Source organism: Rhamphochromis longiceps, linkage group LG4, assembly GCF_057381845.1.
Source record: "Rhamphochromis longiceps isolate RC_006_pf linkage group LG4, R_longiceps_female_GT1.1, whole genome shotgun sequence".
In the NCBI taxonomy this organism is placed as follows: Eukaryota; Metazoa; Chordata; class Actinopteri; order Cichliformes; family Cichlidae; genus Rhamphochromis; species Rhamphochromis longiceps.
The window spans coordinates 23,165,418-23,185,090 of NC_140560.1; the positions used below are offsets into that span (position 1 = coordinate 23,165,418).

A 19,673-nucleotide genomic window follows, 5' to 3' on the forward strand; every position below is an offset into this window, starting at 1 on the left:
GTTGGAGATTGGCCTATAATTAGCTAAGACTGCTGGGTCTAGAGATGGCTTTTTGAGTAAAGGTTTAACTACAGCCAGCTTGAAGGCCTGTGGTACATAGCCGATTATTAGAGATAGGTTGTAGTGATGGGTCGTTCGCGAACGAAATGGCTCTTAGAGCCGGCTCTTTGACGTGAACGACGCGAGCCGGCTCCTTATCGCGAGCCGTCACGTGGGTTTTTTTTTTTCTTTCTCTCACCCTCTCTCTCTCTCGCACTTTTTTTCCGCTTCACTTCGCACCTGAGCCTTGTGCTTTATGCTGGGCAGAGGGGGGAGGGGCGGTAGTTACACTCAGTAGCACAGGAACAGAGCCAGAGGGAGAGAGAGAGAAAGAGAGCCAGGGACAACAACGTCACATTAGAAAGGTATAGTAATCATCCACAACTATTTTCGGTTGCAGATGATAAAGGATTCAGAAAGTTTATTCATGCAGGCCCATATGACAGAGAATATGCATCTTCTTTTTGTTTTCATATTATAATTTATATTTAATTGTGTTGTGGTTTGCAGTGTTTTGTGTTGTTTTCACTTTAAATTTGTAAAAGGAAAAAGCTGAAAATTTAAATAGTTAAAAGTTGAAATGTGAATACTTGATTTTTGTATTATATGATTTATTTATTACATTTTATGTGGAGTGAAAAAATAAAAGTATATTTACAGTGGCCCCTACAGACAAAGCACATACAAACTTCAAATCACGTACGAACTCTGAAGCACGTACAAACTCCAAAACATGTAAAAACACGTAAAAACTCCAAAACACGTACAAAAGACAACAGAAGTGCTCCAGGATGCTGGGCGCAGTGTTGAGCTTTTGTTACCGAGTGGCTACACAAGCCAGTAAGTACCAACGACCGGATTTGGTGTGTGGTAGTAACAGGTAAATGAACTTTTTTTTTAAATTATTTGAATATATATGAGTGCCTGTGTAGAAATACACAAACAATACACACATGCTTTCAATTGTGTAATTTAAGTGATCTAGTAGCTCTGCTTTGGAAGTTCAGTTCATGCTAGAAATGTGTTTTGGAGTTTGTACGTGTTTTGTCTCTAGGGGCCACTGCATATATTTATATATAAACATATACAAATAAAACCACTTTTTTTACGTTAGTAATTCCTTTTGTGCATAATTTTATATTATTGTTAATAATAAATTAATTAAAGCAACAAAACAACCTGAAGAGCCGGTTCGGAGCCGAAAGAGCCGGCTCTTTTTAGTGAGCCGAACCGAAAGAGCCGGATCTCTAAAAAGAGCCGGAAATCCCATCACTATTCTCTACACCGTTATATTTGTGCCACAAAACCAGCCAATCACAGACTTGGATGCAAAAAAATCTGATTGGCTGTTCTGGTCTCCAATCAGCTCGAAATGACGAAATGCAATATCCCAGAATCCATTTCGTCCAAAACTCAAACGAGGCAGTGGCGGAGGAACACAGAGTGGTGTAATTTGAAATATTACTCTTTCTGGGTCACAAAATAAACTTTTAAGATATTTTCATGCGAGAATGGTGCTGTGTAAACTTCAAATATCTGCTCGATTCATCAAGACATCACATATTTGCATAAGTGCTCTAACGTTTTCTCTCTCTACCGTTCCATGCTCCTCCTGGGTGAAAAATAATAGAGGCAACCGTCTGGACACTTTGTAATGGCGGGCATATACACTGAACTTGTAACTCTAGAAAACTGACGTGGAGTCTCACACAACAATCCCACGTCGAGGAGCGCTCAGCCACACTGTTAAGTAGCTGCTCAACGAGCCTTGATCAGCTCCAGGTGTGTGTGATGATCTTCAGGTGTGCTCAGCAACCTGGCAAGGCCACACCCACCAAGCCTGAAGGTGCCTGTCACAACTGCACCAACACACGCGCACACAGACATACCTCCATATACACAAGCATGAACACGGGAAAGGCAGCACAGTGCAGAAAAATATATAAAATGGACCCCAACTGCTCATGGACCCTGGGTCACTCAGACAATGTTATATTACAGTTTTTTTCTGAATGCTTAAACCCTAACTGTGGTTGTTATAGCACAATTTCTAAAACTATTAATACTTATAGCAAAACCACTCACTGAGTTTGCAAAACTAAAAGCACAAACACTGCACAGCACTCTTTTTGCAGAACTGTTAACACAATTCACTGCTTTACGCTCAATTTCCAAATGATCAACACACTCCTAGCAAAACTATACACATTTACGGCTATTATTGTGTGGATGCTTTAAGCATCCACACTATTGAGTTCCTTCTTGATGTTTCTGTACACTTTTCGCTGTGGATCTACTTCCACAATTTTTGTGCTATTTTCACCGTTCAAATTTTAAACTATTCTGCTATTTCTGCTAATGACGGCTATGTCTTTTTGGTATTTTTCACTATTATACTTTTTAAAATATTAATCCTTTTTCCTTTAATTTGAAATGAATGGGAAACTTCTGCAATTCTGCTAAAATTTGCTTGTTTTTGAAACTTAACTACTTCCTCATATTTTCACCTAGAACAACCATTCAAACTTTAAAATGTTCTCAAATTATTGGGCTATTCAGGTATAAATCAGCTTTTTCAAATCTTTTACCGTTTTACTTTTATGCCTCTTAAAGTTTTCAGTTGCAAAATTGTGATTTTTCACAAAATACATGCGTTGTTATGGTTGCTATGCTGTTGGCTTCCAGTGTGCCACTGAAGGTTTTGCAGTCTTTTCTTCATGTCCGAACAACTTCTTGCTACTTGCTCAATTTTCACTCAACTTCCACAAATTATACATCAAAACGTAGGTATTTTTGCTGGCTTTCAGGAAATGTCACCATCATTGTTGTGGGACTTATAGAATTTTTGCAAATCTCCTCAGACCAACACAAAGTCGGAAAACTCTCCATAGAAAGTCAATGGAGAGTTTGTTCAAAATCACCGCTCGATTTCTGTAATGAGAGGCATATTCGAATCGTCATATCTCCTTAACGAAACAAAGTTAAGACATGAGGCTTGTCCCAGTATATCTTCAGACACTCCTGACGCTCACAATTCAAGAATTTCTTTCTCACCTATTACCGTTCTGAAATGAGTTAGACTTGTTTGAGGGTAGGAAATTCGTCCTTCGCTCAGATTTCTTCAGATTTCAAACTCTGGAAATGAACCACTTTTTTCTCTCGTCATAACTTTTTGTTGGATTTCCACAGAGACCTGAAAATTTCCATGACTGTTCACCAAATCCTGCTGTCTCTTATGGTGAAAGAATGATATCGATGCTCCAAATAGATTTAGAGTTACAAAGCGTTGTTTGAGGGCAGGTCAAGGCAGTTTTTGCTTCGCTCTACTCAGTTATGGTGCATTACAAGTCAAATATCTTTAATAAATCACATTTTAATGATAAATTGTCAACACTTTAAGATTCCTCATGTCTTCTGAACAAAATTAGGGTTAGGAAATTATGGTCATTTGTTTGAGGGGAGTCCTCACTATGAGAAATAGACTGCAAAAACCCTGTGTCTCTCTGTGCTGCGTGCACCTGTTTTGGTGGGAAAAAATACACAGCCTCTCTGATTGGTGGATTCAAATTCAGCAACTCCCAGGCTGCTTCACTGAGCTAGAAACTTGCTTCTCTCTCCGTGTGTGTGTGAGTGTGTGTGTGTGTGAGTGTGTGTGACAGAGGGAGAGAGAGAGAGAGAGAGAGAGAGAGAGAGAGAGAAATTAAATTCAATATATTTAGACTGGTTGACTGAATTGGATCATGTGTGTGTGTTTTTCTGTGCATGTGTGTTTCCTTATGTGTCCATATTTGTGATTGTTATATATATATATTTTTTTTTTCATTTAACAAGTATATTTAAGGGACCCTCAGCATGTTCAGCACTTTTTCAGCTGTCCATTTTGCTTTTCCAATTTTTCTGTTTAAGTTATTACTATTGTGCTAAATCATACTATTTCTGCTATTTTATAAGATTTGTGCTAAATATAGTATTTCTGCCAAATATAGTATTTCTGATTAATTATAGTTTTTCTACCAAATCATAGTACAGTATTTCTGCTTTCTATAGGATTTGTGCTTAATACAGTATTTCTGCTTTTTATAGGATTTGTGCTTAATACAGTATTTCTGCTTTTTATAGGATTTGTGCTTAATATAGTATTTCTGCTAAATGTAGTATTTATGCTTAATCATACTATTTCTATATATTTCTGCCAGGCAGCCAATCCTCTGTGAGGACTCAGACATTCAAATGCACATATCAGGGCCTGCACGGCTTCCCAGCCAGCCAATCATATCTGAGGTCTGCCGTTCCTTCTCTCGTCATATCTCAGCGACGGATATACAGAGAGCAATGAAAATCGCGGTCAAAGTACACCAAAGTCCGCTGATTCACCCAATACAAGAATTATGCTTCTAGTCCACCTAGTTTTTGAGTTACACAAAGTTTTGTAACTCCAAAAAACGGCGTTTTTCGCCTCTCACCGTGATCTAATTCTGACTGCTCATCACCCTGTTTTTCAAGCCGCCCGCTCTATTTCCCAGTGGCGCAGTTGGTAATGACACGGGTCTGCAAACCAACGGTCGTGGGTTCGATTCCACCTTGTCAACATGTTTTTTTCCCTATAAATTAATACACTATCACAGACCAGTAATTCATATTCATCATTTATTACAATTCTGCAAACTTTTATGATTTTACCAGCTTTTCTAATATGGACCTCACATTCTTGTTAACACTCCATGGCACAAATACTCTTCCCTTTAGGCTCTGTGTATGTTTGTGTGTATCAATATTTCTCCCATTTTAAAGTATTACTCCTCCATAATTGTATTTCTGTTAAATCAAAGTACTTTTACTACATCTTAGTACTTCTGCTCAATCATAGTATTTCTGCTAAAGTATTTCTGACAAATCATGATTTTTGTGCCAAATCATAACATTTGTGTTATGTTAAAGTATTACTACTAAGTGGAGGAATTTCTGTCATGTTACAGTATTTCTGCTAAATCATACTATTTCTACTATATTATATTTTTCTTTCTAAATACAGCACTTCTGCTATATAATTGTATTTCTGCTATGTTATAATATTTGTGCTAAACCAGAGTATTTGTGCTGAAACATAGTATTTCTGCCAAATGATAGTATTTCTGTCAAATGATAGTATTTGTGCTAAAACATAGTATTAATTTAAAATGACAATATTCATAGTTCATCACAGTGTCTCTGGTAAATCACAGTATTTCTGCTCTGTTGTACTATTTTTCTAAATCATAGTGTTTCTGTAATGCTTAAGTATTTTTGGCTAAATATATTCTTTCTGTTATCTTATACTATTTCTCCTAAATTCTTGTATTTTTGAGAAGTTATCATGTTTCTGGTAAGTTACAATATTTCTGCTAAGCTCTGCTATGCTATTGTATTTCTGCCAAGTATTATGTTTCCTCTAAGATATTGCAGTTCTGCTAAGTTATTCCATTTTAGCAAAGTTCCTTTGCTTCTGCAAAGTTTTTACAATTTCTGCAACTTTTCAGCTTTTTCAGCTAGTTTTTGCATACAGCTTCAGCTTTAAAGCATCCACACTGCATTTTCGCAGGAAATGCAAATTTTTCTAGTTTACACTACTTTGCCAGCTGTCTGGCACACTGTCACATGTGACAACTGTTTTAGATAATTAGTTCACTTTGCAATCAGCCTAAGCACTATAAATAAGGTACAGGTAAGCTGTGGAGTACAATGGAGGGAGCAGGAAGAGTGAGTAGAGTGAGAATTAGAGGAGGCCAAGGAAGAGGACGTGGAGGTGAAGAAGTAGGACAAAGAGGATGACAAGGAGAAGCAAGCGGAGGATGAGGAGGGGGAAGAGGAGGACGAGGAAGGGGGAGGGGGAAGGGTAAGAAGAGTAAGAAATAGAATTGCTGATGACATCAGAGCCACAATAGTGGACCGTGTAATCAACCATGGAATGACCCTGAGGGAAGCTGGCCAACGGGTTCAGCCTAACTTGAGCCGCTACACTGTAGCAAGCATCATAAGGACATTTTGAAATGAGAATCAATTAGTACAGTCACTTTGCACTAAGATTTGTAGCACTGCCATATGCTAATGAGGAACACAACATTACCATAGATGTAAAATTCCAGAAGATATTTTCCCCGGTGCTTTGGACTAGAGGACATTGCATATGATGTAGACGAAATTCTGTGGCCGGACCCAGAGAGACGACACGATGTAGACTGATTTCTTTTTTTTCCTCATTGAAATTACTATTTTGTTTTGACTTGGAAATAAACACTTGTTTTTGTTTTGATGTGTGTGAATAAACACCAGGGCCCTGTGCTTCGTACGTCGCTTACTACATCCAAGATCAAATGAAACATCCAAGACCAAACCATCGCGCTAACCGTGAGCGCGCTAATCCGGTTCCCCGAACACACCTGCTGTTGACGATTAGTACAGCTGGATGAAGTAATGTGCGATCACTGGGTGCCGTAAAAGGGGATACGCATCGATAGCAGAAACAGTGATCGGCAACCCTCTGATTGGTCGGCGAAAATGTCGAAGGAGTGCGCTCGGCTCGGTATTTTTCGGCAGCAGAGCAAGAACTCCTGAGTGAGGGATTTCAGGAGTTTCAGAGTTAAATCAGAACGCAAGGGAACACTGCAAAGGCTGCAAAAGCAAGGAGAGAGGGCTGGCAGAAAGTTGCTGACAAATTAAACTCGTAAGTAATTTAATAATAATAATAATAATATATTGGATTTACATAGCGCTTTTCAAGGCACCCAAAGCGCTTTACAATGCCACTATTCAGTCACTCTCACATTCACACACTGGTGGAGGCAGCTACGGTTGTAGCCACAGCTGCCCTGGGGCAGACTGACAGAAGCGAGGCTGCCATATCGCGCCATCGGCCCCTCTGGCCAACACCAGTAGGCGGTAGGGTAGATTTATTATATTACACTATATTATCCAATATTATATTACATTATATTATATTGTTATATTATATCCTCTTTCACATTAGAGCCACAACAGGACCCACTAGAACATGGGAACAAGTAAAAGTGAAATATAAGAATATTCTATAGAATGGTAATATCTATCACTTATATTGCTTTTCGTCTCTTGGAAAGAGACCCTGAAATAATCTGTTTGTTTGTTCATAACAGCAACCAAGAAAAGGGCAGAGCAAAAAAAGACAGGTGGTGGTCCTGCACCCCCTCGTCAACAAGTTGGTTAAGTAAATAATACCCTCACGGGGAAATCGATATCTCTCAATGAGCACACTGTCGCGCTGAGCTAAAGGATCCTGTCTATCCCGCAATATACGCTGAATTCTGAGGACTCTCCTTATCAATCTTGCACCTTCCGCAATGGGTGGCTCGCGTAAACGGACAGGACATGGCTGCAACAGGCTTCCCAAATCCACCTTGGCTTTTATAGCCGTGGTCTCTCATCTTGATTACACGAAGTAATTTACAATTACTACTCTGAAATATGAATTACATCTGTAATAATCACATACATGTAATAGAATGTTAATAGTACATTTCCCTTTTTTAGGAAATGACCTGTATGTATCTGTGTGACATCAATAAAAGGATCAGGTGCTGCATTATCTTTAGTTACATTGATGTTATTTATTTATGGTGAAACAGTGGTGGAATATCGCTGTTGCTTTCGTATAAATGAAGCGGACATACCTGCGTGGCCGCGATCTAATCCTGTTTACATAAACCTGCTCCCGAGCAGGTTTACGCTTACGGCTCTGTTGCTATGACAGCAAGTCCCGGATGAGCTTCGGGGAACCGAACGATCCAGGATCACGCGAAATCGTCAACAATCTAATCCAGCTAACTTACTTAGCGAGGTACGAAGAACAGGCCCCAGTACTTGAAGTTCGGATCCCACTATGTTTACGGACCTATGACAAAAGTATGACCACAAACTGACATAGCCTACCTTGTGCACAGAGAAAGCAAAAGTCAGATTTTTTTTATTCATACCATCAGTGTGTAGTTGGTGCATTGTGTGCTTATTAATGTGATGGCTTGTGTTAACTGTTTGATACGAAAATACCATTTTTACAAAGGTTTGCAGAGTTAAGCAAGGTTTATTAGCTTTTACAAGTAAACTACAATGTTTTGCTGATTTGGTGAAGGGTTTTCTTATTTGCATGTAGAGTTTAGCAAAAATAGCCAATAGTTTTAAAAAAAGAGCTTAAGTCATCAGAAAAAACTGTAATATCACACAAAAGGTTATAAAAGGTTACTTTGCCTATAAAAGTTAACAGATCCTTGGGCCCTATTTTCCAGACCACTAAACTTTAACCCAGTTAGTTACCAGGTACACAGATTATAGAAGAGAGCTGCTGATAAGACATGTGACTGGAGGATTGTAGATGACCTGTAAGGCCACCCAGACAAGAACACCTTCAGAGGAAGCAGTATCCACAATCATTTGACTTAATGGCTTGTGGTTCAGTCTTCAAATATAATTTTGTTGTATGTTACAAACTACTGTGGTGCTGCAAAATACTTTTTGGCAGGGAGCTTATTTTTAGGCAAAAATAAGATCAGGATTTGAAAAATCATGTTTACATCTTACAGCTATGGAATCAATACAGAATAGAAACAACAGAAAACAATATGATATAATAGCTAAAGCAGAAGCAGAGACTTATTTTTTTGCTGCTGCTTTATTACTCATGTGACAACCAAAGAAACCATTGTATTAGAGTAAATTCATATTTATGTTAGAAATATAAGTAAAGTGGTATACATAAGTCATGTTCTATAGAAGTTTAAGAATAAAACTGACAAATACATCAAGAAAATAAATCTTTAAATTTACTTAAATTGAATCCTTAAAACTGGAAAGAGTCTGAATATCACAGTATTCCTGTAAAGCACTAAAATTAAAATCTGTAACATTGTAGTTCTACCGCTGTATAATTTTCTGTATAACTAGGGTCTACAAATAATGACCAAATACAACAAAATGGAGAAAATAGACATCAAAACATTTTTGGACAGAGTGCTGCCCTTTTGGTTTAGACCCTAACAACTAAAATCTTAAAAACCTTAATACCCCTGAGAGGAATTCATGCTTAAAAATTTTCATCCTTTTGCTTATCCAATTCGGGGTTGCTGGAACTCTTTCCCAGTTGTCATGCAAAAGGCAGAGTACACCCTGAAGAGCTTGCTAAGGTTATTCCACTCAAATAAAACTAAAGTAAAAACTAAGACTAGATATGAATATTTTAGTTAAACAAAATAAAAACAATAATCAACAGAAATGATTAAATGACCTCATTTGAAATACAAATCAGTTTATAGAGGAAATAGCCTTAGTTTCAGTATTTGTTAGTTTGGTAAAAATGTTATTACAATGTGCCTGACATGTTATTGATGGACGTGTTTGAGACACTGGACATGTACAAGACAAGTGGGTCAACTGTTTTCAAAAAGTGAAACATTCCTATTGTTTCTACTGGTTTTCGTAATTTTGCCTCTGACAAAACTGAACTAAAACTAAACATTTTCAAACAATAATAAATTGAAAATAAGAACAGTCTTGAAACTTACTGAAACATGAAATAAAAACAAAAAGTCAAAATGAAATAAAATAAAAATTAATGACAAAATACAAAACTATAATAACTGTGTCACACAGCTAACTATCATTCTTGCTCACATGCACATCTATATCCAAGATCACCAATTAACCTAACCCCCACGCATGTTTTTGGCCTGTGGGAAGAAGTTGGAGTACACAGAGAGCACCCACACAGACACAGGAAGAACATGCAAAGTCCACACAGAAAAGCCACAAACTGGATTCAAACCCAGGACCTTCTTGCAGTGAGGACTGAAAAATCAAATTTCATCAAATTCATTAAAAGTCAAACACAACATTACAGAAATATCTGTGGCGATATCCAGAGACCTCATGCTTTTGGTCAGTGTTCCCTCAGAGATGTTGAGTGGGTCATCAGGTTTCTGCTGTTACTGTGTGGAGCAAATCTGAAACATCCAGTAATAATAAGCACAAAGATTTTTAACACTCAGTTGCTCAGGCAAACAGAACAAGTGTCAGTACTTAAGATGTGCTTTAAGATGTCTTGAAAGCTCCTCAGCCTAGAATAGAAAATCTTAATATCTGTTGTTTCTGTTACTGTTTGTGTAGAAACTCATTTTTGGAAACACTTTATTTGAACCTGTTTGAGGTGACTCGGATACAAAAAGGGTAAAATAACACAAATTATAAGTGGTGATATTATTCAAATACTTCATCTGTGCTTAGCAATAACAAATTCAGCATGTTTACCTCAGCTGTCAGTCCGATAGGAGTCAATAAGTTACTTCTGTCCAAAGACTGTGGACAATATTCAGGGAAGTTTTTGAGCAAAACCTGAACTTTTATGTTGGTAGTGCTTCTGGTGTCACCACTGTTAGCAGTTGTTTAGCAGCTGCTTCTAAACTTTTTTTGAAGAAGATGTAACGTTGTGGTGTCATACTTTAACACTGCATAACATTACCGGCCACAATGAACCAGTTGGATTTTTTAGCTGAGATGATGAAAATACAAAAGGACAGCTTAAATGGCCATATGTAATTTAAAATGGCTACTTCTAATCTCTAAATTATGAAAAACTTATAATTGACACTAAACACAATTAAACATATTTTATATATTATATTTTATATATTAAACAATTAAAAGTTACTGTATATTTAGGTGCTTAGGATTGTCATCAAATTTCACCCTCTTTCTTTGAGAATTCATAGGAACTTTTAAAGTAACATGAAATAACATTTAAATATTTACCTGGCTACTATGATGTTATGTCTCCCTCTTGACTGCCCTTACCTTCATTGTAATGTTGCTGCACAGTTTCAAGATGCTCTGAAACATCTGAAAAGCAAACAAATATATAAAAACATGGGCTTAGCATTGTTCAACATTTTACTAACGATTTACTTTCATAGCCTATATTTTCTTTACCTGGGAGACTCTCACTCAAAGCTGATGCCTTGAGTGAGAGTTTAATGGAGTGGTCCATGGTCTCCTTTAGTTCCTTACAGATGATCATCTAATTAAACATCAGAGCTTTTATTACTTTTCACAGAGTCAAATATTGAGGTTTAAAACAACTGAAACATCTGAATTAATGGGTAGATGTTTGTTCTTGTGGCCAGTTCATATTTTGAGCTCTTCAGTTCAACTCATCATTGCAGACTAAATCTTTGTAATGCTGAAAAATACAAATATTAACAGCCATTCGCTAATCTTTAGAGAATGTTCAGACTGAGCAAAAGCACTCAAATATAGAAAAAACACAACATGGTCTCAAATTAATTTGTAATGTGACAAACCATCAGTTCATTCATCTTCTCCAACATGGTCTTTTTTGCGTCCTCATACATGTTCCTATTTAAGGATACATGTTTCTCAATAGTCTTCCTCATTTTTTTCAGCGCACCATTCCCTGAAATTTTTCGTGCATCTACAAGAAAAGAATAAACTTTGTCAAAACATTTTTTATGTACAATTGTGATTTATTATAGTGACAAGCTGACAATCTTCTTACCTTCATAGCACTTTTTCATGTTTTTCTCAATTGCCTCTGTTAGACTGTTGTAGATGATTTTCTTCCCCTTTAGGATTATTTTGTTGAGTTTTGTCTTAATTTTATCCTCCTTAAAAACATGAAACATGGATCAGTTAATAAACAGAATTAGTATTTGTAGAGTGAATAGGTAAATTCTGCTATAATGGACTGACAAACTGGATTGTTTCATGTCGTACCTCTGTCTGGAGAAATATCAGCTGCAGTTTGACATCTTGGTATTTTTGAATCAGCGAATTTGTGTCAAGTGAAAATCTACTGATGACTCCATTGAAAGATCCGCCTTTAACATCATTTCTGAAAAAAATGTTTCACGATGGCAGTATTGACAAGTTTGTTTTAATCATTTTAAGTATAGTGTAATATGATAGTAATTTGTTTATTCTCACGGGAAGGTCTTTCTGAATTTTTCATCAATGCTGTCAGTCAAGCATGAAGCTAATACTGTGTTGAGATTTATGTGTTCCCCTTTTTTTGTTTTGTGGATGCCGTCTTTTCTAACCACAGCCTGTAGTGTCTTAAAAAAACTAGGCTGTTTCTGTAACAGATCAGGAAAACAATTCTAAACACATGCTCATATAAAGTGCAAAATCTGTTGCTATGATGTGAATTATAATAATTAAAATTCAGATACATACATCACGGTCCAAAAAGGATTTCAGTTTTTCTTCAGAGGTTTTGGAATTTTTAACGCCTTCTGTAAGACATTGTTCAAAATCCTTGATCGCTTCATCAACTGCTCTTTTGACTTGATCAAGTTGTTCTGTCATGTTTTTCTCGAGAACTTTACATACATCATCTGCTTTTCCAACACCCTGAAATTAAAACAGTATATTTATTTTCTATTAAAGCAGTAATAACATAAATACAACTCTTTTTTTAATTAATCATTTTGAAATGTTGTCACTCAGTGCCTGTCAAGAAATCTTGATAACTAAAATTTTGTTAGGTGTCAGATTTATGGAAACATTTGAAGTTTTAAATTTCAGTAAAATATTGTTCCACATAGATAACTTGACCTCACCTCTTTTCTGCACCTGGCACCTTCAATCAAAGATAGAATCCCATAAGCTCCACTCACGTAGTTTACTGTCTCTGAGTAACAGTCATTGAGATCTTGCAAAAATCCTTTAAGTTTGGTTATTTCTGTTGAGAAGAAATTTCAGTGCCACACTTTGACATTACACACTTTAATTCAAATTAAATAATTCTCTTTCAGTCAGAGAAAACTAAAACAACATGTGCATCAAGACTTCACCTACCAGTCTCTTCTGAACTTAGATGCTTCCCTTTTAGGAACTCTTTGGAGCTCACTGTGAACACTTTGAAACTGTCATCAGTGAAGTGTGTCTGAGGAAAAATTGTTTAATTTTAAAGCATCCTTACAACTATGGAGAGTCTGTATTATTTTCTGTCAGCCTATAAACCTCACCTTAATCTTGCTTCTCTTGTTGAATTCTTTTCTTACTCCATCCTTGACTTGAATGTTTCTTTTAACTATTCGATCATGGATATCAGCTGATGAACTGCAAGAAATGTGCAAATATGTACTGTTACCATCATCACTATTATCATCACCATCATTAATCCGGGGCAGGCTGGGTGATTTTTTATTCTTGGACTTTTTGGTGAAATGTGTAAAATCTCCCTTTCTTACCAAGCTGAGCTTTCCCTGACTGCTGCACACTCATTGTTAACATGTAGATTGTATTTAAAGACTGGCTGTGGCAATGTTTTTCTGCCTGATGGTGGTTATCCTCCAATTTGTTGAATTCTAGTTTTAAACGTCTTGTCTGGTTAATATCCTCTCACACTCCTACTTGCTAACCTAGGTTGTCAGAGCCTCACACCAAAATACTTACCTGATCACTACAGACTCCCAATTTCTCCCTGACAGTCATTGAGCACTCTCTCCCAGACCATCACCTTAGGGTGGTGCTCTCCACTAATTCACCAGTTCATTTTATATATTTGTTTCATTATAAATAAACCTATTACGCTTCAGTTGTCTGCCTTGCAGCTCCAGTCATTTATGATGATATGGCTTTATTTGTTCAATGTATTTATTTTGACTCTTTTAAAAAACAAACTCGCAAATATTGAAGGCTGGTACCATTTATACTTTTTGGATCGTGACATCACCACACGCTGACATGCTTACACACAAGTTTTTTTTTGTCACAGCAACTACTTTAACTTTGTTGCGGACGGACAGTGTAATGGTACTTTTGCTTTAAAATGTAAAATTGTTGAATTACTTGACTGTAATGGCCAGGATATGCATGATGTCATATAATCTCATAGATTATGTGCACCATACATAAAATCAGAATCAGAATCAGAAAGGGGTTTATTGCCAAATGTTGAGCAGGTTTACAACATCAGGAAATTGCTGCGGTGCTTCAGTGCAAACATAGTGTCATAAGTTGGGCTTAAATAGACATGAAAAAATAAAAGTAAGAATAAGAATTAAAAGTGCTACGTAGAAAGATATATACATGAGATATACATGAGATATATACATGAGAATAAGAATTAAAAGTGCTACGTAGAAAGATATATACATGAGTGCAGGTGGTGATCAGTGCCAAACATGGAATGATGCAGTGAACACAGCGTAGGGTCATGTGTTAGTGGCGGGAACAGTCATATGGTTATTGTTCATGTGTCCAACAGCAGAGGGGAAGAAACTGTTCTTATGGCGAGAGGTTCTGGTGCGAATGGACCGGAGCCTCCTGCCTGAGGGGAGCAGGTCAAACAGACTGTGTCCAGGGTGAGAAGGGTCAGCTGAGATCCGAGCTGCACGCCGCAATGTCCTGGAGGTGTACAGGTCCTGCAGAGATGGGAGTCTGCAGCCAATCACCTTCTCAGCAGAGCGCACAACACGCTGCAGTCTCAGTTTGTCCTTGATAGTGGCTCCAGCGTACCACACGGTGATGGAGGAGGTGAGGATGGACTCGATGATTGCAGTGTAGAATTGCATCATCGTCCGTGTTGGCAGGTTGAATTTCTTCAGCTGCCTCAGGAAGTACATCCTCTGCTGGGCTTTCTTGATGACGGCGGTGATGGTGGGCTCCCACTTCAGGTCCTGGGTGATGGTGGTACCCAGGAAGCAGAATGAGTCCACAGAGGTGATGGGGGTGTCAGTCAGGATGATGGGGGGGAGTGGGGCTGTGTGCTTCCTGAAGTCCACAATAATCTCCACTGTCTTCTGGGCATTCAGCACCAGGTTGTTGTGGCTGCACCAGGACACCAGACGTTCAACCTCCCTCCTGTAGGCAGACTCATCCCCGTCCGAGATGAGCCCAATAACGGTGGTGTCATCTGCAAACTTGATTAGCTTGACAGACTGGTGGGTGGAGGTGCAGCAGTTGGTGTACAGGGAGAAGAGCAGAGGAGAAAGAACACAGCCCTGAGGGGAGCCGGTGCTGATGGTCCGGGAGTCCGAGACAAAAGCTGCCATAATGTCATTTGCATCTCTTTCTCCTCCTGCTCTCCTGTTATTGCTCGCCCTCTTCTCTCTTGCTGTCCCTGTAAAAAAGGGTTAGGTTTGTGTATGGGATTTCCCATACCCCCTGAATGCACCATAGGCGTATTTCCGCAGCTTCAGTTCAGAGTAGTGATGTGCCATACCACTGATTTCCTTTCCGATCCGATACCAAGTAAAAGTGTTGTTGGTTCTCTGCTCTGTGTACCAGTTGATAAACAGTGTAAAGTTGCCTTCAGTGCATAGTTGTATGTGGTGTCTTAATGCATAATGTCTGACTAAGTTTATGTAACCAGTCTGAAGAAATATGTCAGCTTATTTACTTGTATACTGCATTTGAGTACACCTCAGTTGTATCTTTATGTTTAATGTGCAATTTGAGTTATAATTGGTTTGTATCATTATGTTTTGTCTACAGAAACCCCACACACACACACACACACACACAAACAAACACACACACACACACTTTCGCCCACGTCTCCGAAAACGTCGTCACACTTTTGCAAATATGCAATGTCTTGATAAACCAAGCAGATATTTGTAATTTACACAGCTACTTTCTCGCCTTAAAATATGTTAAAAGTTTATTTTGTGACCCAGAAAGATTAATAAGAGTAATTTTAAAACTTAGTAGCGGCCGCCATTGTTGGCAGCTGAAATTTGGCTGGGCCAAGCTATGAATTCTGAGATATGGTGGGCCATGAAGGACACACCCGACCCATCCTTCAAATTTGGGGAAATGATGGATGGATTTGTCGGCCGCATTTGAAGGAGTCAATGAATTGGGACAGCCTTCGTCACCTGGCTGTGACGTAATCGGCCTTCAAATGCAGCCTCCGGAGGATGCAGCCAACGTTTTGGGACAGTGCTGAAATGTTTGTAAAGAGAGGATTCGCTAACGCTTTTGGCTAAACAAGTCATTTGTACTGTTATTGTGTATTTGTCCTTGTCTTTGATTTCTAAGAGCATTTCATGTTGTTTTCTCAGTTTTACCCTACTTCAACTGGCCTAAGTAAAGGGAGTGAAGTCAAGCCCTCTTGTCTGCGTGGTCATTTTGAAGAGGAGTTTAGTCTGAATGTCGACTAGCAATGCGTTAGAGGCAGAGGACATTACAGTAAAACGACAGCCTCTCAAAGACCAGTCTCATGAGGAACTGCACGGCATATAGAGCTATCCTCCAGAAACAGCTCAGCTCTAAGATTCAGCTGCAGATGTTGGCAAAATCCACTCGACAGCAACATGTCACAGAGAACCAGTACATTCATGAAAATCAGATCTAATATATCTGGCTCCTCCAGGCATTCTAGGAGTTCAGCTGCAAGTAAGGCAGGTGCCGCACAAGCACGTGCAGAAGCTGAGGCAGCTAAGGCTGAAGCAGCATTCATGGATAAAAAGAATGATCTGAAGTTGCAGCAAGCAGAACTAGAAGCCTCTATGCAGCTTCGAAAAATGCGTCTTGAAGCGTCGTTGAATAAAGTACGCATGGAAAAAAGGGCTGCAGCTTTGGAGGCTGCAGTGATTCAAGATAATAACGAGACTCTTAGTGAAATAGATGTTCCTGCTGATGACCCAGTAACACGCACAAGGGAATATGTGAAGGGTGCCACACATGGCAGCCAAACCATGCCCATTCTAGAAACCTCCAATGGTAACACAGAGATGAAGCTCCCTCAGCATTCGCTGATCATAGACTCTTACGCCAGGATCTGATGCACATACTTGAGCAAGCCCCAAGCCATTTGCAGTACCACACATCCAAGCACGAACCACACACATAGTAGCAATTCTAAAGGAACATTTCCCAAGCAAAGCAGAGCAAAGTGACACTTACACCCCTAAACAAGAACCAACGGTCAGTTATGCTCAACAGCCTCTAGACAGTGGCTACACTGGCACCGCCTATATTACAACCCCAGACAACTTCAGTCACCCACATGAGACCACATGCCAGGAAAGGGGTCCACTGTACACTCCGCTAGAAATGGAGCAGAACATGTCAGACCTTGTTAGATTTATGGCTCGACGCGAACTGGTGTCTACAGGGCTCCTTCACTTCAACAACCGTCCCGAATGCTACAGAGCCTGGAAAGCATCGTTTATAAATACCATCAGAGGCCTCAACCTCTCACCAAGCGAACAGCTTAACCTTCTTGTGAAATGGCTAGGTAAGGACTCAGCTGAACATGCCAGACGAATACGATCCGTGTCTGCGAAACAACCAGCAAACGGACTCAGAGCTATGTGGGATAGGCTTAATGAATGCTATGGTGCACCAGAGGTCATCAAGGGTGTCTTTTTGAAAAGATTAGACAACTTTCCCAAGATTCCAAACAGAGACGGTCGTAAGCTAAGAGAGCTAGGAGACTTGCTGTCGGAAATACAGGCTGCCAAAGAAGATGGTGACCTGCTTGGGCTTAGTTATCTGGATACTCCTCATGGTGTTACCCCTGTGGTGCAGAAGCTGCCATTTTATCTCCAGGAAAAATGGCTTTCTCTAGGCTTTAAGTACAAAGAAGATCGCAGGGCTCCCTATCCCCCATTCGGCTTCTTTGTGTGTCAGGAAGCACGGATGCGCAACGACCCTGGCCTTACACAGACAGCATTCAGCAGTGAGTTATCAGTCTAAAGCCGAAGGTCACAAAGCTGTGGCAGTTTTTAAAACGAGGGTCTCTCCGGATCCTCTACCCCCTTCCAACGGTACAAGGACTGCATCGTTTGGCACCCAATGTGGAAGCGAGTCATCCACTAGAGATGATCCAGCAGAGCGCTGCCCGCTACACAATAAACCCCACCCCTTACCCAGGTGTTGTGGGTTTAGAGAGAAGCCAATCCGGTCGTTAAGCGATGACGTGACGAATCCTACTTCCGGGCCTAAAGTAGTCTGGGTTTAATATGGCTTTTGTGTTGTTAACATGTTTAATGCTATGTATTTTCTTCTATTTAATCTCAAAAAGCTCATAAAATAGTCAGTGATCACTGTTGACCTCCCTCAGCTTTTATTACCGCTAATCATTTATTTAAGCTCTGTTTTTTAAAACCTTAGGATGTAACTACAGCCCAGCCCATGCAGCAGTATATGAATGACTAACCTCGTATTGTGGATGGATTATCTCAGTTGTTCTCCCGGCTGAAGTTTGGTCCTTTTACAGCATCCTGCCATGCGATTACATTTGTTCCTGACCACCGATAACACTCACATTAACTTTTATCGAGTGGAAAAAAAGTTAGCTTGTTTATATTATGCTAACATAGCTGTGTCGCTAGCGGTCACGTAGCACATACCAGCTATATACCAGCTAGCCAAACTTCAGTAACCATACAGGGAGTGCAGAATTATTAGGCAAATGAGTATTTTGTCCACATCATCCTCTTCATGCATGTTGTCTTACTCCAAGCTGTATAGGCTCGAAAACCTACTACCAATTAAGCATATTAGGTGATGTGCATCTCTGTAATGAGAAGGGGTGTGGTCTAATGACATCAACACCCTATATCAGGTGTGCATAATTATTAGGCAACGTCCTTTCCTTTGGCAAAATGGGTCAAAAGAAGGACTTGACAGGCTCAGAAAAGTCAAAAATAGTGAGATATCTTGCAGAGGGATGCAGCAGTCTCAAAATTGCAAAGCTTCTGAAGCGTGATCATCGAACAATCAAGCGTTTCATTCAAAATAGTCAACAGGGTCGCAAGAAGCGTGTGGAAAAACCAAGGCGCAAAATAACTGCCCATGAACTGAGAAAAGTCAAGCGTGCAGCTGCCAAGATGCCACTTGCCACCAGTTTGGCCATATTTCAGAGCTGCAACATCACTGGAGTGCCCAAAAGCACAAGGTGTGCAATACTCAGAGACATGGCCAAGGTAAGAAAGGCTGAAAGACGACCACCACTGAACAAGACACATAAGCTGAAACGTCAAGACTGGGCCAAGAAATATCTCAAGACTGGTTTTTCTAAGGTTTTATGGACTGATGAAATGAGAGTGAGTCTTGATGGGCCAGATGGATGGGCCCGTGGCTGGATTGGTAAAGGGCAGAGAGCTCCAGTCCGACTCAGACGCCAGCAAGGTGGAGGTGGAGTACTGGTTTGGGCTGGTATCATCAAAGATGGGCTTTTGGGGCCTTTTCGGGTTGAGGATGGAGTCAAGCTCAACTCCCAGTCCTACTGCCAGTTTCTGGAAGACACCTTCTTCAAGCAGTGGTACAGGAAGAAGTCTGCATCCTTCAAGAAAAACATGATTTTCATGCAGGACAATGCTCCATCACACGCGTTCAAGTACTCCACAGCGTGGCTGGCAAGAAAGGGTATAAAAGAAGAAAAACTAATGACATGGCCACCTTGTTCACCTGATCTGAAGCCCACTGAGAACCTGTGGTCCATCATCAAATGTGAGATTTACAAGGAGGGAAAACAGTACACCTCTCTGAACAGTGTCTGGGAGGCTGTGGTTGCTGCTGCACGCAATGTTGACGGTGAACAGATCAAAACACTGACAGAATCCATGGATGGCAGGCTTTTGAGTGTCCTTGCAAAGAAA

General features: G+C 39.5%; 2 protein-coding genes across 2 annotated transcripts in view; both read right to left on the minus strand.

Moving 5' to 3' along the window:
• LOC146671610 (nuclear GTPase SLIP-GC-like) overlaps nt 1–19,673 on the minus strand; it is a 158,835-nt gene that overhangs the window by 22,797 nt on the left and 116,365 nt on the right. The gene's annotated exons all lie outside the window — the stretch shown is intronic.
• Nucleotides 8,781–19,673, minus strand: part of LOC146671611 (nuclear GTPase SLIP-GC-like) — a 129,046-nt gene continuing 118,153 nt past the window's right edge. The window contains exons 14-24 of the mRNA XM_085403883.1: nt 13,083–13,176; nt 12,913–13,000; nt 12,675–12,796; nt 12,289–12,465; nt 12,040–12,188; nt 11,830–11,947; nt 11,612–11,720; nt 11,397–11,527; nt 11,026–11,113; nt 10,891–10,935; nt 8,781–10,043 (exon numbers count right to left, since the gene is read on the minus strand). Of these exons, the coding sequence (XP_085260009.1) occupies nt 10,012–10,043; nt 10,891–10,935; nt 11,026–11,113; nt 11,397–11,527; nt 11,612–11,720; nt 11,830–11,947; nt 12,040–12,188; nt 12,289–12,465; nt 12,675–12,796; nt 12,913–13,000; nt 13,083–13,176 (1,153 nt within the window). The 3' untranslated portion in view covers nt 8,781–10,011. The remainder of the gene's footprint in view (nt 10,044–10,890; nt 10,936–11,025; nt 11,114–11,396; nt 11,528–11,611; nt 11,721–11,829; nt 11,948–12,039; nt 12,189–12,288; nt 12,466–12,674; nt 12,797–12,912; nt 13,001–13,082; nt 13,177–19,673) is intronic.